At 45.0% G+C, this 15,841-nt stretch overlaps 2 protein-coding genes across 2 annotated transcripts; both read left to right on the top strand.

Annotated features, from left to right (window-relative positions):
- The first annotated feature begins 9 nt into the window (after positions 1-9).
- On the top strand, positions 10-5,835 carry cct4 (chaperonin containing TCP1, subunit 4 (delta)). Its single transcript, XM_070855476.1, has 13 exons — positions 10-309; positions 935-987; positions 1,099-1,188; positions 1,305-1,413; positions 2,513-2,777; positions 2,898-3,030; positions 3,579-3,718; positions 3,804-3,900; positions 4,255-4,365; positions 4,476-4,606; positions 4,922-5,156; positions 5,468-5,581; positions 5,684-5,835. The coding sequence occupies exons 1-13, from the start codon at positions 192-194 to the stop codon at positions 5,696-5,698; spliced, it is 1,611 nt and encodes a 536-aa protein (XP_070711577.1). The 5' UTR covers positions 10-191; the 3' UTR covers positions 5,699-5,835.
- A 1,144-nt stretch (positions 5,836-6,979) lies between these two features.
- Positions 6,980-13,950, top strand: fam161a (FAM161 centrosomal protein A). The gene is made up of 7 exons (XM_070827953.1): positions 6,980-7,135; positions 8,384-8,643; positions 9,991-11,196; positions 11,497-11,664; positions 11,770-11,869; positions 13,195-13,334; positions 13,602-13,950. The coding sequence occupies exons 1-7, from the start codon at positions 6,980-6,982 to the stop codon at positions 13,948-13,950; spliced, it is 2,379 nt and encodes a 792-aa protein (XP_070684054.1).
- The last annotated feature ends 1,891 nt before the right edge of the window (positions 13,951-15,841 follow it).

The raw sequence follows: 15,841 nt of genomic DNA, 5'->3' as shown, positions 1-15,841 counted from the left end.
CGGGCAGCTTGACAGCCGGGTCCTTCTTCTCCGCGCAGCATCCTGTGGCTCTGGAAGGTTCTGACCGGGACCAGGGGGGAACATCTTAATCTGAGTCCATCCGAAGCCGATCCGCGGTGTTTCAGCCCCGGGGCGCATCAGTCCCCTTCTGAAGACTCCTCTTAACATTTTCCATCGATTATAAAGTCGCGATGCCCGAAGCAAAGGCGGCAATGAAAGCCCCAAACATGGGCAAACACAATGGAGGGACGTATGTGGACCGCGACAAGCCGGCCCAGATTCGGTTCAGTAACATCTCTGCTGCCAAAGGTACTTTTTAACGATTATTTAAGATATTTAAACCGCCTCATATCTGGTCCAAATCCTCACCTTTTAGTTCAGTTTCATTGCTGTGGGCTGGGCGGGGCTGGGCACCGTTATTCATCGTCACTAAAGCACTAATTCTACCTGGTCCGAAATCTAATTCAACAAAGTGCCAATTTAACAGCTTTACCCCGCAATGAAAGTACACTGCGTGGTTGCAGCAAAGGTTTAGAGGAGGTAGCTAATTCAAAGTAATCTCCTTTTGTGTTCGGCATCATTATGACAGCCCCCAGATGCCCCTCCTCAAATTCCACCTTAAATTTTGGCTGCTTATATTAACGCTTCTTCCCCTGTAGCTTAAATTAGGGAACAGTGTGCAGCCATCACTTCCAAAATGTTGCTGTAAGACGCAGAGAGTTTGGTGTCTTGTTCTCTTTGTGCAAGATGCTCATGACTCAACACAATCTCAGCATTAGCAAGCTCAGTGGCCAGAGTGTGGTGCTGCTTGTCAGTTATTCATCTTATTATCCTGAAATATAAGCACACGGAACATTTGCTTGTGTCTTGGTTCTTCGTGGATGTTGAGTTGATGATTGTTGCAGCACTGACGGGTCACTTGTTTGTCTGACAGCCGTTGCAGACGCCATCAGAACCAGCCTGGGGCCCAAAGGCATGGACAAGATGGTCAGTACAACAGATTCTGGCTTCAGGGCGACTCTCCTGAACCCTTTGGTGTCACACACACGTTTCTAAAGCAGGTGGTGTTGTTTTTGTGTGTGTGTGTGTTTATCTCAGATTCAGGATGAGAAAGGTGATGTGACCATTACTAACGATGGTGCCACCATCCTGAAGCAGATGCAGGTGCTCCACCCTGCAGCCAAAATGGTACGTTCCAGCAGAGACTCCCCCCTGGTGTTGATACTCTTGTGGACACTCAGTCTTAATAATGATATAATGATTAGCCATATATGTAAAGTGCTGTTTGTGTGTGTGTGTTTTAGCTGGTGGAGCTGTCCAAAGCCCAGGACATCGAGGCTGGTGACGGCACCACCTCTGTGGTGGTGATTGCTGGAGCGCTGCTGGACGCCTGCTACAAGCTGCTGCAGAAAGGTAAGAGCTTTAGAAATGAATAAATGCCGTTGTTGTAAATGTTTATCTCAGTTATATGCTTTGTTGTGGATGATGGTGATTAGCAAGGTTTGATTAGCAAATTGCAAGAGAATTATTTGGAGCATTTCCTGTTTTTTATGGATTTTTTTTACTATTAAAACTACCTGATCAAGAACTGGTAATCTGATTTGTGTGACCTCCTCCTGCACTGGCTCGTCCTGCAGGAGCGTAACAAACAGAGGAACAACACTGTCGAACGCTCGCCCTTTTTGTTTATACCTGGTTGCCTTGACGACTTGTTCGGGCAGCATTGGCACATATTTTACTGGACGTGCTTGTGAAGTATGAACTTCTGGAAAAAGAAAATCTCTATTTAGTCCAGCGCTGAAACAATCAAGCCACTTAATGGCCTGAAATATTTGATCAGTTATTTTACAAACAGTTTATGAGTGGTTGAATATTTTAAGGATAAAGTATATACTATATTTAAAGTACTAGAAGGCACTACAAAGTTTGGAATTGGTCCGGTTCATTGCCTCAGCCGGCAGCAGTGAAACAGGCTGCAACGTGATCCTTTGGGACAGCTCCTGTGTCCTGTTCTCTAAAATCCCTGTTTTAGTGAATGTAGTCTGGTGTGTGTGCTGTTTGTGGTTAAACCAAAAGGATCTTCCAGGTCTCTCTCTGTAGGGATCCTTTCCATGATGCTGTCACACACTTAGAATAACACTCTGAGCCTGTCAGTGGATCAAACAAGCTCTTTTAGTGGACCTACTGTGATCAGGTGCAGTTGTCCCAAAGGATCACGTTGCAGCCCGTTTGGTGGCTGCTGGCTGAGGTGATCTACTGGACCAGTTCCAACACTTTTACTACCTACCAGTCCTTTAGACACCGAGAAATATGATGCCAACGTTCAAAAATACCAGAGTTATCATTTATTAAATGGAAAAGGTTGTTATATTGAAAAAGTGATATAAACCTCATGTTGTAGTGGCTGGTGTGACCCGGTGAAGTTTTGTTGTTGACATATTTTCTACAGATGAACTGATCTGTTGTCGGGTAGTTTGATCCCTGATGTTTAACACGTTGTCCCGTCGCTCAGGTATCCACCCCACCATCATCTCGGAGTCGTTCCAGAAGGCGGTGGAGAAGGGCGTGGAGGTGCTGACGGGCATGAGCCGGCCGGTGCAGCTCAGCGACCGCGAGACGCTGCTCAACAGCGCCACCACGTCGCTGTGCTCCAAGGTGGTGTCGCAGTACTCCAGCCTGCTGGCGCCCATGAGCGTGGACGCCGTCATGCGTGTCATCGACCCGGCCACTGCCACCAGCGTCGACCTGCACGACATCAAAATCATCAAGAAGCTCGGGTGAGTTCATCGTTTTTATATCCCTGTGTTTCATTTCAAATTCCTGCCTGCCTTTCAAAGTATTGATCTGGATCCCCCCCCCCCCCTCCGTGTGTGTGTGTGTGTGTGTGTGTGTTTCAGAGGGACCATTGATGACTGTGAGATGGTGGAGGGCCTGGTGCTGACCCAGAGGGTGGCCAACAGCGGTGTGAGCCGTGTGGAGAAGGCCAAGATCGGCCTCATTCAGTTCTGCCTGTCCCCTCCCAAAACTGACGTGAGTCACCTGATGCATGTGGTTAGGCTGCACTGAATGTGAGGGACGTCCACCAACACGGTGATAAAAGGGCTCATTTTGCAATAATGGCGCCGCTTCCTGTCCGTTATCCTGCTTATTATACGGTGTCACACTAAAGAAATCAACAATCTGACACAAAATACTGACTTAAAAGTGTTTTTTTTATTGATTTAAAAATGATTTTATTGCTTCTGCTATCAGAGCTGCACCCATAGCAACAGTCTGTCATAAATAATAGACTGTAGGTTGCTACGTAGATCAGAATCACGTATTGAATAAACCTAAATCTTGTATTGGGTATTGGGGCCAAGCGTACGGGGGCCTTTTCCTGGTACCTCGCTCTGATGCTGTCATCTTCAGTGTAACTACCTTCTTTCACTGCTACACCTTGCAGCAGACTAAACGTCAAGAGTAATCAGTCGATCAGTTATCAGTCACACAACACGACCACATGATCACACTGAGAGATGAGTGATTAAATCCTTTTCCTTCCCTCCCTGACCGGCTCTGTGTCCTTTGCCGTGCAGATGGACAACCAGATCGTGGTGTCGGACTACGCCCAGATGGACCGCGTGCTGCGGGAGGAGCGCGCTTACATCCTCAACATGGTGAAACAGATTAAGAAGGCCGGCTGCAACGTGCTGCTCATCCAGAAGTCCATCCTCAGGTACGCCAGCATGAGAGCAGACAGTCAGACTGCAGGTATGGAGAGAGAACACGTCTCGTACTAACCACTAACCGTCCTGTGACAGAGACGCTCTGAGCGACCTCGCCCTGCACTTCCTCAACAAGATGAAGATCATGGTGGTGAAGGAGATCGAGAGAGAGGACATCGAGTTCATCTGCAAGGTGAGCGTCAGTGAAACGTCTCCGGCTGCACAGAACCGGTTATTATAGAGGAGATTCTGTCAGAAGGGATGGGTCGTGATTTAGAAATATAATAAACAGTCATTATATCTTAAAAAATACATTTAAAAAAAAAAAAAGTTTGACTGTAGTCTTGTTTTGAATCTATTCTCTCTAACATCAGTCATCAATCTATACGTATTAACAGCCTCATTAGACAGGTGTGGGTTTTATACTCATATTTGACCATAATATTAGAATTAAGAAATCTTCTCTCTATGAATATCAGTAGACAGTAGTCATCCATACACTGTTATCCCTGTATGATGGTAAAACTAAGTGTCCCCTCCCTCCCAGACTATTGGCACCAAGCCCATCGCCCACATCGACCACTTCACCGCAGAGATGCTCGGCACCGCAGAGCTGGCAGAGGAGGTCAGCCTGGACGGCTCCGGCAAGCTGGTCAAGGTACGCGTCAGGCCAGAGAACCATGTGGAGCCAGGAACCAGAATAGAAGAAGAAGAAGAAGAAGCTGGGTGTGACACGCTTCCCTAAACGTTCTGTGTTGCTCCCTGCAGATCACAGGCTGCGCCAGCCCGGGGAAGACCGTGAGCATCGTGGTTCGGGGCTCCAACAAGCTGGTGATCGAGGAGGCGGAGCGCTCCATCCACGACGCGCTGTGCGTCATCCGCTGCCTGGTCAAGAAGAGGTCGGTCTTTATTTTAGACTTTACTCCACAAACGTGACAGAAAAGTTGAAGCTGAAGCCGAGAGAGAAAATAAGTTTCCTCCTCGCTGAAGAGATGAATTCTCCAAATACATCTGAGGAATGCTGGGAAATAATTTTGGCTAATTCTTAACATTAAATGTACAAAATCCACAAACAAGTTTTCCACTTTTCTATCAGTGATCAACATTATACTGAGATTCAGTTTCTCTAAAACTTCCTTTTTTTGGGATCTTATTTTGTATTTTTATTGATTTTAATTCTTTCGGTTAACGCCTCTTCGTCTTCGGCCCCTCAGGGCTCTGATAGCCGGCGGCGGCGCTCCAGAGATCGAGCTGGCCGTGCGTCTGGCGGAGTACTCGCGCACCCTGGGCGGCATGGAGGCCTACTGCGTGCGGGCGTACAGCGACGCCCTGGAGGTGATCCCCTCCACGCTGGCGGAGAACGCCGGCCTGAACCCCATCTCCACGGTGACGGAGCTCCGCAACAGGCACGCTCAGGGAGACAAGATGGCCGGCATCAACGTCCGCAAGGTCTGCCCGCCTCCTCCCCCTTCATCAAACATTAAATGTTTGTGAATTAATGTAGAAGAAGAAGATCCAGATGATCAGTAGATCAGTTACTGAAGTTATTTATCCAATAAAAAACATTCTCTAGTTCATGTTTTCAGTGCAGAGATTTGTTGTTTCTCTGTCGATACATGTATTAATGGGGAAATGATCCTTTTCTTAGCAGTAACCTTTTTAAATCTCTCTCTCCCTCTCGTCCTCATTACGCTTTCCTGTGCTGTCACTGCGTATCGTGACGGATTTGACCGACCTGTTTTACTGTGTGTTTGTCACAGGGAGGAATCTCCAACATCCTGGAGGAGCTGGTGGTGCAGCCTTTACTGGTTTCCATCAGCGCACTGACCCTGGCCACGGAAACGGTCCGCAGCATCCTCAAGATCGACGACGTGGTAAGACCCAACAACTGTGTTTAACTACACAGCGTCAACATTCACGCTTTGAGAGCACTGTATTCCATGTGAAGTCTGAGAGTCTGTGTTGTCTCGTCACAGGTGAACACCCGATAGATTGTATTCAGTCCGCTAAGCCTGCTCGTACTGCGAGGGATCAGAGGACTGTGTCGACGTCCGTCTGTCACATTTCCACCGTAGTTGTTACGTTGCGTAATTTAATAAAAAAAGGCTTGTTTTTTGTTGACACTCCAGCTGTTGCCTGTGTTGTTCTTTTTTCTTTATGCTGTTTCACGGTGTTTAACATGTCTGCATTTTAATTCAGAGGAACACATTTGTTTGTAATGTGGTTCCTGTCACTGCACATCTGAGAAAAATGATCTCACATTTCCATATGGAAAATTATATTGAATAAATGATTTCTTGTATTTGTTCTGACAGTTTTAAGGCCAATTAAGTCGAGCTAGTAATACTGTGCTTTATTAAACAAATATTATTAAACTGATTATACATTTCAGGCCTTGAACAGCAAAATGTGGAATCTAACTAAGAACCCAAGTCCAATTTTGACATGCATGATATTATAGTATTAGAGTAATATTTCAATGTTATGCTTCTTTATTCAAATATTTTTACTCCACTACATTTATTTGACACTTTTTAATAAAAGAAAAACACGTGATAACCACAAGACAGATGATATAAGTACTATACTATTAATCTGCCCAGCAATATTCAAGGTATCTTAAAAAAAGGCTCCACATTGGCAAGTTACAACATAAAGTATTTATTTAGGAGAAAAACAGAATAATATGGTATTCTATAGTAATATAACTGTGAAAGGAGCCACTTTTAATAATTTAAGTACATTTTGCTGATAATATTGTACTGAAATAACATTTTGAATTCAGGCCTTTTACGTATTACTACTTCTTAGTACATCTTCCACCACTCAGTACAGCTGGGATTTATAATGCTAAGCTTTGAACAGGGTTGGGGGTTTTTCTTTACAATTATTTGAATTGTGCTAATCACATTTAAAGCCTACATTACAGTAGTTCAAACGCCTTACAATATAGTTGTGTATGACAATCAAATAAATGAAATATGTTTAGAGGGAAAACGTTATTTATATGCAGACATAAATAATACAGATAAAGATGTACAACTCAAATTATGACACTTTTATTTTTGTGGGACCCGCATCTTTTCATTTCCTGTCACGTTCGTCACTTCCTTCCCAACCAAGCTCCGTTGCTAAGGAACCTTCCTGCTGCCTGGATACGGACACGCCGATTTCAGTACACCGACAGCGACTCTTAACTAAATAACTAACTAACTAACCAACTGAATAACTAACTAACCAACTAACTAACTAATTAACTAAACTGGAACAAAATGGCGAACGCTCACCGGACAAACGTCCTGGTCACGTCTTGTTTAAAAACGCCGGTGGACCCGCACACCAAGGCGCCGCTAGCTTCATACGAGCGGGAGAGAGTGCTTCCGTACACGGCTACAGGCCACATGGACAACCGGGACTACGAGAAGGAGGTAAAGATGGTAAAAAATCACATTATTTAGTATTAAATCTGGTGTGAAGCTACAGTTACAGCCTCACGTTTGAGATTAAAACACATTTAAAGTCACTCTAAAGGTTAATTTTAACCACACAACTAGCTAGGTCCTAGCTAAAAACCTAGAAATGCAAATTAAGTTTCAGATAACTGACAAAATGAGTGAAAATAGTACTTTTTAAAAAAAATCCACCGCAGTAAGTGAGGTACCACCAGAGGAAAGTTGTTCTAGCTAAATAAAGCATTTATTGTGGACCAAACTATATTATCCTCCCAAGCACCACAGAGGAAGAGAGCATTAAGGTAATTTACCTACTTTAATCCTTCTTACACCTTGCTGATGCTGTCCACTATGTTCTAAACATTAACACATCGTTAAGTTTGTCTCAACAATGTGGAAAAACGCAGTTTAAAGTGGCTTCACTGCATCACTTCCCATCTTAAATTGATTCAGTGGATCTCATGTGTTTTTCCTTCCATTCCAGATTACAATCCTGATTTAATACAGTTGCAATGATCTTAATTTTACCAGTATATATATATATTTTATTTTTTTTCAAGTGAAACGGTCTTTGGTCTTGTCCAGTCTCCAGGCCGCTGACAGTTTCAGGTCAGCCCACGCGGTGGAAAGGATTTGACCTGTATAAATTGTCGGCCCGACTATTTCTGGACTTCCTTCTTGACTAGATTACCAGATGCCACTTTCAGTAATAATCCCAAACCCTTAATTATCCATTGGACAACAACGCTGCTGTCCCTTCATGCAGGATCCAGCAGCAGTTGTCCCATTTTCGGTGACGAACACCTCATCATAACGTGAGCAGCAATAGAGCAAGACACCTGATGCAGATCAGTTGAGCTCCTCATAGTAAGCTGGCCTTTGTCCTCCACCATATGGCCCATGTTGCTGTTGCAGCAGGATAATAAGCTTAGTCCTGGAGGAGCCTGAGTGCTGCTGAGCTGAGCTACTCTGCCCAAGGAGGCCTGGTGGTCAAAAACAACGTTCTGCAGCCAGCGTGGAGTATAAAAGCCTGGCAGCTTCAAAACAAATCTATCAGTGTCAGGATACATGTCATATACTGTTATATAAAGTAATGTACGAGCAAAATCATGTAATGTCGTTTGTTTCCCGCCCTTGTCAAAAGTCCACTGTTGTAATTAGCGTCTTAAGATTTAGAAAGAAAATGAGCACTGACTGGCTTTAAGTAACTTTTGCCGTTTTCAGCTGGAGTATGAGGACTCAGGCTCGGATTTCTGTGATGACGACTTGCTGGGGAATGGCGGCCCTCTCCAGATGACGGACTACAGAGCAGCAGGAGACCGCCTCGACCTGAGCGAGATCTTCTTCTCCAACGAGGAGTACTACAGCAAGCTGGAGGAGCTGAAGAGGGCCCACCTTCGCACCATGGCTGAGCTGGAGAGCATGTACCGCCGAAAGCTGCAGCTCAAGTCCATGGAGCCTCTGGACATGGAGACGGGGCGCAGGTGGGTGGCGTTTGGTCAAGATTATGGAAGAGACTCAAAGGTAATTGTGTTGCGTGTATATTTATCTCTGTTAGGTCATGGCTTTAACACACAGAGGATTTTTATAAATAACAAAAAGTAATGTGAGTCCTTGATCTTACTCCTTTTGGCCTAAAAAGGACAGGATTCATCAACGTTTCATAGCACAACAACTTCAATCGGATCACAAAAACACAGTTTCTCCTTGTAGTTAGTTTTGTTTTGTTTGAGATATATATATATGGAAGCACCTCTCTACCACTGTGATGTAAAGTAGTAAAGAATCAAGTCATTCTAGTGAGAAACTGTCTAGAAATAACGACCTAGTGTCTTAAAATGATGAGAGACTTTCTCAAAGTAATGACGTAGTGTCAATCAATCAGTTTTGAGATGCTAAGTCATTCTTTTGAGATACCAAGGTAGTATTTTAAGAACGTCTCTCATTATAATGACTCACAGAATCTTATTTGTCACCACAGTGGTGGAAATGGGCTTCCAGTATAATGAAGGTTAACAGAACAGCCTTGAAAAGTTACTTTGGATAGTCAACAAACCTGCTGTCAGTGGTTTTCACGGGGACTAGGATGTACACAACACATCGCTGCTGAATGTATTTATGCTTCAGCGCTTTGTGCAGCTCACATGAAATCTCACTGATGGATATTTCACAATCTTTTAAAAAAACCAAAACCATGTGTATCGCTGTCAGCAAGTGGAAAAAAAAATATTTTTGTGTAATTTGTTTGAACTGATCCTTTAAACCATCATCACATTAGCTGAGGAAAGCGACCGTGTCCGACTTAGTGGCTCTGAAAAATCAATTCAATTAATTAAATTGTGCGCTCTGTGTTATATTGTACAAGTGTAATTAGAGCTGAGATTGTTAATCAATTAGTTGATCGACAGAAAATAATAAATAGAATAAACTATTCTAATAATACACTTTTTTTGTTTGAGTCACTTTTCAATTAAAAAAACGTTCCTGCTTCCTCGATTTGAGGATTTTCTGCTTTTACATGATTAGAAACTGAGAAGCTTTGGGTTTTAGACTGTTGGTTGGACAAACTAAGATATTTAAATACATCACTTTGGGCTCTTTTCACACTTTTGGGGATTGTCAAACATTTTATAGTCAAAATCATTCATCAGTTAATGGAACAAATAAGGAAAAGATAAACTTGCCTATAAGATTATTTATGATAAGCTTCAGGAGCACCAGCTCAAAGTTTCCCTCACTGTTCATTTAGTAAAGATAGCACCTTTTTCCCATTATTTTTCCAGAATGAACTGTTTCTCTGTGATATGATGAGTAATCATTGTGTTTGTTAGGCTACCGTGGTCGAGCAGCAGCCCAGCAGCTTCACGCCGTTTGAAGAAGTCTCACTCTGCTGTGGAACTCAGGAGGGGCTCCGGACAGTCAGACTCTTCAGACGAAGATGAAGCTGCCGGTAATGATGTAGAGAAAGGCCTGCTTTTTTCTCCCAAAGAACACATCAAGAACATGTGGAGGGACTTTAAACTGTCCCCACACAGTCGCCACGTGTCGTCCTCGCTGCACAGCCTGTCGGGAGACCAGAAGAAACCACGAAAGAGAAAAGGAAATAAGAGGCCGGGGCGTAAAGATGGGGAGCAGGAGCAGTGGAAACACAGAGTGACCGTCCCGAAGCCTTTCCAGATGATGCTGCGTGAGACCGAGAGGCGAAAGCACGGCATAAAGACGCGTTCAGAGATGGAACAGGAGAACGCAGAGCTGCGACGGCAGCTAGAGGAACTGACAGAGTGCCAGAGGAAGTTCCGTGCCAGCCCCGTACCGGCTCACGTTCACCTCCCGCTTTATGAAGAGCTCCAGGAGCGGAACGAGGAACGCCGGCGAACACTGAGAGAGCGAGAGGATCGGCATCATCGACCGGCCCAGAAGCCATTCAGCTTCCTGGAGAGAGAGAGACTGAAGAAGGAACAGAAACAGCAGTTTCACCCGCAACCGGAGGAAAAAGCCAAACCCTTCAAGGCCAAGCCAGTGCCAAGGGCAGTGTACACAGCCGCATCAGGGGAGCAGGTGAAGGAGGAGCAGCTCTACCGCTCCATCAAGATTCAGATGAGAGCTCAGGAGATGCTCCGGAGTGCGTCAATGCCTCCCAGCATGCTCGCACGACGACTCAGCGACCGCAAGAATTCCAAAAACAGCAGCACAGCGGACGACTTCTCCCACAGACCCCGTATCAACAAAGAGATACCCGACTTTGACGCCAGTTACAGACGCTTCCAGAAACAGCTGGAGAAACAGAAAGAGGTGAAGCCCACGACTGCATGCGAACCTTTTGAACTGAGGACGTCGCAGATCTCTTCGCACCGGGAACGCATCCTGGCCGACATCGAGAAGGAGCAGAGCAGCCCTCGGATGCCGCGCTGGCCGTACGTCGGCTCCGGCCAATCTCGGACGGCAAACTCAAGCGTCTGTTCTTCCCTGTCTGGCAGCCTGGAGCTCCTGCCCACCAAAGTCACAGATGCCACCAAAAAGCGCCACGAGGCAGTGAGGTACCACTTTAGGACTCCAGAGGCTTCCACCATTTTAGTTGAGATAGAGACAGCGTCAGAACTCAGATGTCCTGTTTAGACGGAGAGACCCGAGCAGCTGCCTTCTGTGTTTGAAATGTGTTGGAGCTCCTTTTCCCAACATCCCTCAGTGTGTTCACGACCAAACACCCGCTCCAGAATAGTTAACGCCCTGTAGCCGATTGTTGCACCCATATCCTCAACTACCAGCCCCCGCCCTCCCGACGTCCCCACCCCGTCCAAACCTCCCTGCACCTGTGACCAGATTGTCTCCCTGAGCAGAAAGGTGCTGGAGCAGAGGAAGAAGGCTGAGGAGGAGGAGGAGCAGTGGAAGGAAAGGCAGAAGCAGAGGGAGAAGAAGCTGCAGAGGGTGGTGGTGAAGCGTGCCCAGGCAAACGACCCCCACCTCGCTCTCTCACAGACGCACCAGAATAAACTCAAAGAATTCAGGTACCTTAAAAGAACAACAACAAAAAAGAACCCAACATGACCGCAGCGTGAGCTGAGCCGTCGCTGACTGCAGAAGGACGACCTGTAATCCTGAGTTCTGTGCAGGAAACAAGAGCTGCAGCGCCGGAGGGAGTACCAGCAGGAGGTTAAAGAGATGCAGCAGAGAGTGAAGGGGCGGCCGCTGCTGCTGGAGCAGGTTGCACAGGTGAACAGCTCAGGCCTGCCGCCACCCCCCCCTAACACTACATCATAGCCTAATTTAAAGACTTAAAGGTTTAATGATGTTTCTGCATCAAACATACAGAAAACCAGATCATTTGAAGGTCATAGGTCAGTAGGGACGTTCTGACTTTATATAAATATATAAGACTAAAGGCTGAGTGGATATTTCTACTTTCTCTGGATAACTGTGTAAAAGCAGATTCTGTAACAACACATTAGGTTATTTCCAACAACTTCACCTGAGTTTTTAAACGTCAGGTTTCAGTGTCAGTGTCTGGGTGAAATCAACTGCAGAAGAGAGTCAAACCAGTTTCTACATCCCCGGGAGCAGCAGATATATCTGCAGTGTAGCGTTAAGATAAACTTGGTTTTGAATTAGAGGTGCTGGTGAGGTCAGGAAACATAGTTTATTACTTAGAGTAGACGGTGCTCAGCACATCCCCGGCTTGGAGAGGCAGGCAGGCAGGCGTTGGCACGGACACTAAGTAATGTACTGCTGTGGACCGGGGCAGAAGAAAACTGATTTCAGCCTCCTAAAAGAGGCACAGTTTAAGTGTACGCTGTATTTAAGATATTCTCACTGCTTTACATCGCCGTCAGACAGCCCCCTCTGAAAGAGAACTGAAGCCGCTCTCTCTTTCTCTTCGCTCTCCTCAAAGCCACCAGACTCCTGTGACAAAAACAGTCATTTTACTTTGAGGAACACTGAAGTTTGCTGCCTCGATCAATGATCTAACATGTTAGTTTGGATCTGAACTAACCATGTAAAACACCAAAGCCGCACAATAACACAAAGAGTCGAGGCAGCAGGGTACCTGCAGGGTAAGATTCCTGTTTTTGTCAGTGGAGTCCGGTGGCTTTAAAGCGAGCGGAGAGAAAGAGAGCTGTAGTTCCCTGCTGGAAAGAGTTGTCTCACAGCAATTTCTAGCGGTGGAAATGTTCTAAATATAGCGTACACTTAAAGTGAGGGTCTGTTTTAGGAGGCTAAACTATGTTTTCCTGCTGCCCCCGTCCACAGCAGTACATTGATCAGTGTCTTGCTGCTTCTCCAAACTGGTGGCGTGGCAACCGCCATCTGCTGCAGGTAGTAATACACCGACTATGGAGAATTACCTCACACAACCCCACTTGAAATAATCCGAACTGTCCCTTTAATGCACCACAACCTCAGAGTGCAGCATTTCATCACCATAAGTGCTGGGATGTGTGAAATCCAGCCGTGCAGGAGTATCTGAGTGTGTTGTTTCAGCTTTTATTTCCATGTGATTGCCTCCACGTTGACTCTCTCTGGCCGTGCTTTGATAACAGAGGAATGCCAAACATGCGGCAGAGAAACGCTACGCAGAAGCCCTGCATGGATGTGATCTGACTGAAGACTTCATCAGCAGCAAGGCGGCCAAATCCAGATCTGCACGCAAAGCCTCGGCATCCAGTGACAGCAAACAGAGGTACACCTGTGACGTGCACGCTCACCCAGACAGTGTGGTGCTCTATGCAAAGAAAAGTAAAAGTAAGATGGGGATGAAAACGCTTGTAACGAACGGTTTGGTTAGTAAAGTATCAAAAACAACCAAGAAAACAGATAAACACATAGAAAAGGGGATTTAAATCGTTTAAAGTTTTAAAGTGAGAGCACACACCAGAAATCAGATCAGTGTCCCAGCTTTGTTTATTTATTATTCATTAAAAGAAACGTGTTCCTTCTGTTGTTTTAGTGACCAAGAGGGGTCAGACTTTGGATTCGAACCTCTGCGCTACAGAAAGGTCTTCCTGAACGACGAAGACGCAGAAGTAGATCCAGACGAGAGGGAGGACGAGGCCTCGACGAGCCACCGCGACGGAGAGGACAGTCGCCACTATTCAGACGAAAGCTGCCACTACTCGGACGATCACGAGAATTACTCTGACGAAGGCGAGCGTGACGCTGAGGCCAACGACGGCGAGGGTGACGCTGAGGCCAACGACGGCGAGGGTGACGCTGAGGCCAACGACGGCGAGGGTGACGCTGAGGCCAACGACGGCGAGGGTGACGCTGAGGCTAAACAGGAGGAAGAAGGGGAGTGATGTCATCAAACGCCACGATATAATGTTCAAGAACTCTGACAGAGAAAACAGAGCAGTGATGAAGACAACCAGTGAGGAAGAGTGCTGAAGAATTGTTTTCCTACAATGACTAGATTTTATATTTGATTGTAAATATTATGCACATCACCTGAAATCACTTCCTTTGTTCCCTCGTTTCACTTTTGCCTACTTAATAAACACTAATTGAATCATAATCAATTTGCATAATTAATGCATTAATGTAGTTGTAATGGATTTAACATGCATTTACAGCCAGTACTGTACTGCAAGTCAAACCTAAATATGAAATAGAAACACTTAACAGTGTGTTAAACATGCAGGAATGTGCAAATATCCTCAGTAAGGAGTAAGAATGTGTCAGAACAATGGTTCAGGAAAATGTGCTTAATGTGACGCACTGAATCTGAGTTTTGAATAAAAAGTTTCACACGTGACGAAGTGATTTTGAACGCACCCACGGGACATTTGCAGGCCGCACACTCGTCATAGTGCAGGTTTTACTGAGGACATTAACAGTACACAGCAAGCATCCACAGATTCATCCACTTCATACCTGTAACATCAGACAAAATTAAACTTCTTCCTTTTCTTAAGATTTAAAGCTCATTTCCAGGATTTGCCCGAAGCTGACAACAGCACACGCACAAAAACAAATCCTTTAGCTTTATTCCATCATGTTTCTAGTGGGAACACAACATGTTACTGGAAACCTGCTCAGAATGAGGATGCAGGATGGATTTGGGAGCTAAATCATTCATTATCATTAATTTTACTATTTGTATCTGTTCCTACAAGGGCACAATGCCTGATTTCAATGAGTTGTGTTACACACAGTTGTGTTATTAGACAACATTTGGGTAAAATCAATCAAATATGTGAGCTAACAAATACGACTGCAGTATTAAACACTTATTTTCAGTCATTATTATTGTATTTGCAGGTGGCTGTAGCTCAGAGGTAGAGCGGGTCGTCCATGAATCAGAAAATGGGTGGTTTGATCTCCAGCTCCTGTGAGTCAGCATGTCGAAGTGACACTGAAGCCCGAGAATAGTCTCCTCCAACTTTATCTTCCCCCTGAATGAATGATGGGTGAGTGAGGATGTGATGTAGAGGTGCTTCAAGCGGTCGAAAAATTATTATTTACCATTTATGTCAGACTGAACCACCTACAATAAACCCACTTATTAAAAACTCATTTTATCAAGTTATTTCTAATAGTTTAGGGCAGCGGTGTCAAACATACGGCCTGCGGGCCAAAACCGGCCCACCAGAGGGTCCAAAGTGTAAAAATGACAGAGAAGACAAAGTTCAGGTTGTTCATGATGTTTTGTAAAAAGAGAGCTCAGTAAATGTACTTGTAAAGATGTTTACTGTCATATGCACAGAAAACCAGACAGGTTCCCCCATCACTGAACAAATACTCTAATCTAGTAGACTATAAGAAACTATAACAACTACAACAACACAAACTAAGCTAGTTATAACAATCTAAATAAACATGAGTCAGCAGTATAAGAAACTATAACAACACAACACCTGAGCCAGCAGCAGCAGCAGCAGTGCTCCGTGTAAACTTTGGTGGAATAAAGTGTTTACAGCCACAATAAGGTGACAACACAGTGTGTGTGTGTGGGAGTCACCAGCCTGATGGCCTGTGGGAAGAAGCTGTTCGTAAGGCCACTACCTCCAACTAACACTACCTTGAACCCATCTCATACACCTCATAGGTGCAAGCACAGTGGTCACTATAATGTGCAATAAATGTGAACATTGCAATGTTTGCACTCCTCACTGCTGCTGTTCTTTCATGCCTTTTTATTGTTATTTATTTATTGATGCATGAGTGAATGAGTGAATGCATGTTTGTGTG

The sequence above is a fragment of the Pempheris klunzingeri genome, chromosome 3 (genome assembly GCF_042242105.1).
Source record: "Pempheris klunzingeri isolate RE-2024b chromosome 3, fPemKlu1.hap1, whole genome shotgun sequence".
Classification (NCBI taxonomy): domain Eukaryota; kingdom Metazoa; phylum Chordata; class Actinopteri; order Acropomatiformes; family Pempheridae; genus Pempheris; species Pempheris klunzingeri.
The sequence above is the reverse complement of the archived record's forward strand: the minus strand, read 5'-3'. Positions and strand labels throughout refer to the sequence as shown.

Coding starts and splice junctions, on each gene's coding strand:
- fam161a (XM_070827953.1), top strand. CDS start 6,980: ATGGCGAACGCTCACCGGACAAACGTCCTGGTCACGTCTTGTTTAAAA. Junction 7,136..8,383: donor ACCGGGACTACGAGAAGGAG/GTAAAGATGGTA, acceptor TGCCGTTTTCAG/CTGGAGTATGAGGACTCAGG. Junction 8,644..9,990: donor GACATGGAGACGGGGCGCAG/GTGGGTGGCGTT, acceptor TGTGTTTGTTAG/GCTACCGTGGTCGAGCAGCA.
- cct4 (XM_070855476.1), top strand. CDS start 192: ATGCCCGAAGCAAAGGCGGCAATGAAAGCCCCAAACATGGGCAAACAC. Junction 310..934: donor TAACATCTCTGCTGCCAAAG/GTACTTTTTAAC, acceptor TTTGTCTGACAG/CCGTTGCAGACGCCATCAGA. Junction 3,719..3,803: donor ATCCAGAAGTCCATCCTCAG/GTACGCCAGCAT, acceptor GTCCTGTGACAG/AGACGCTCTGAGCGACCTCG.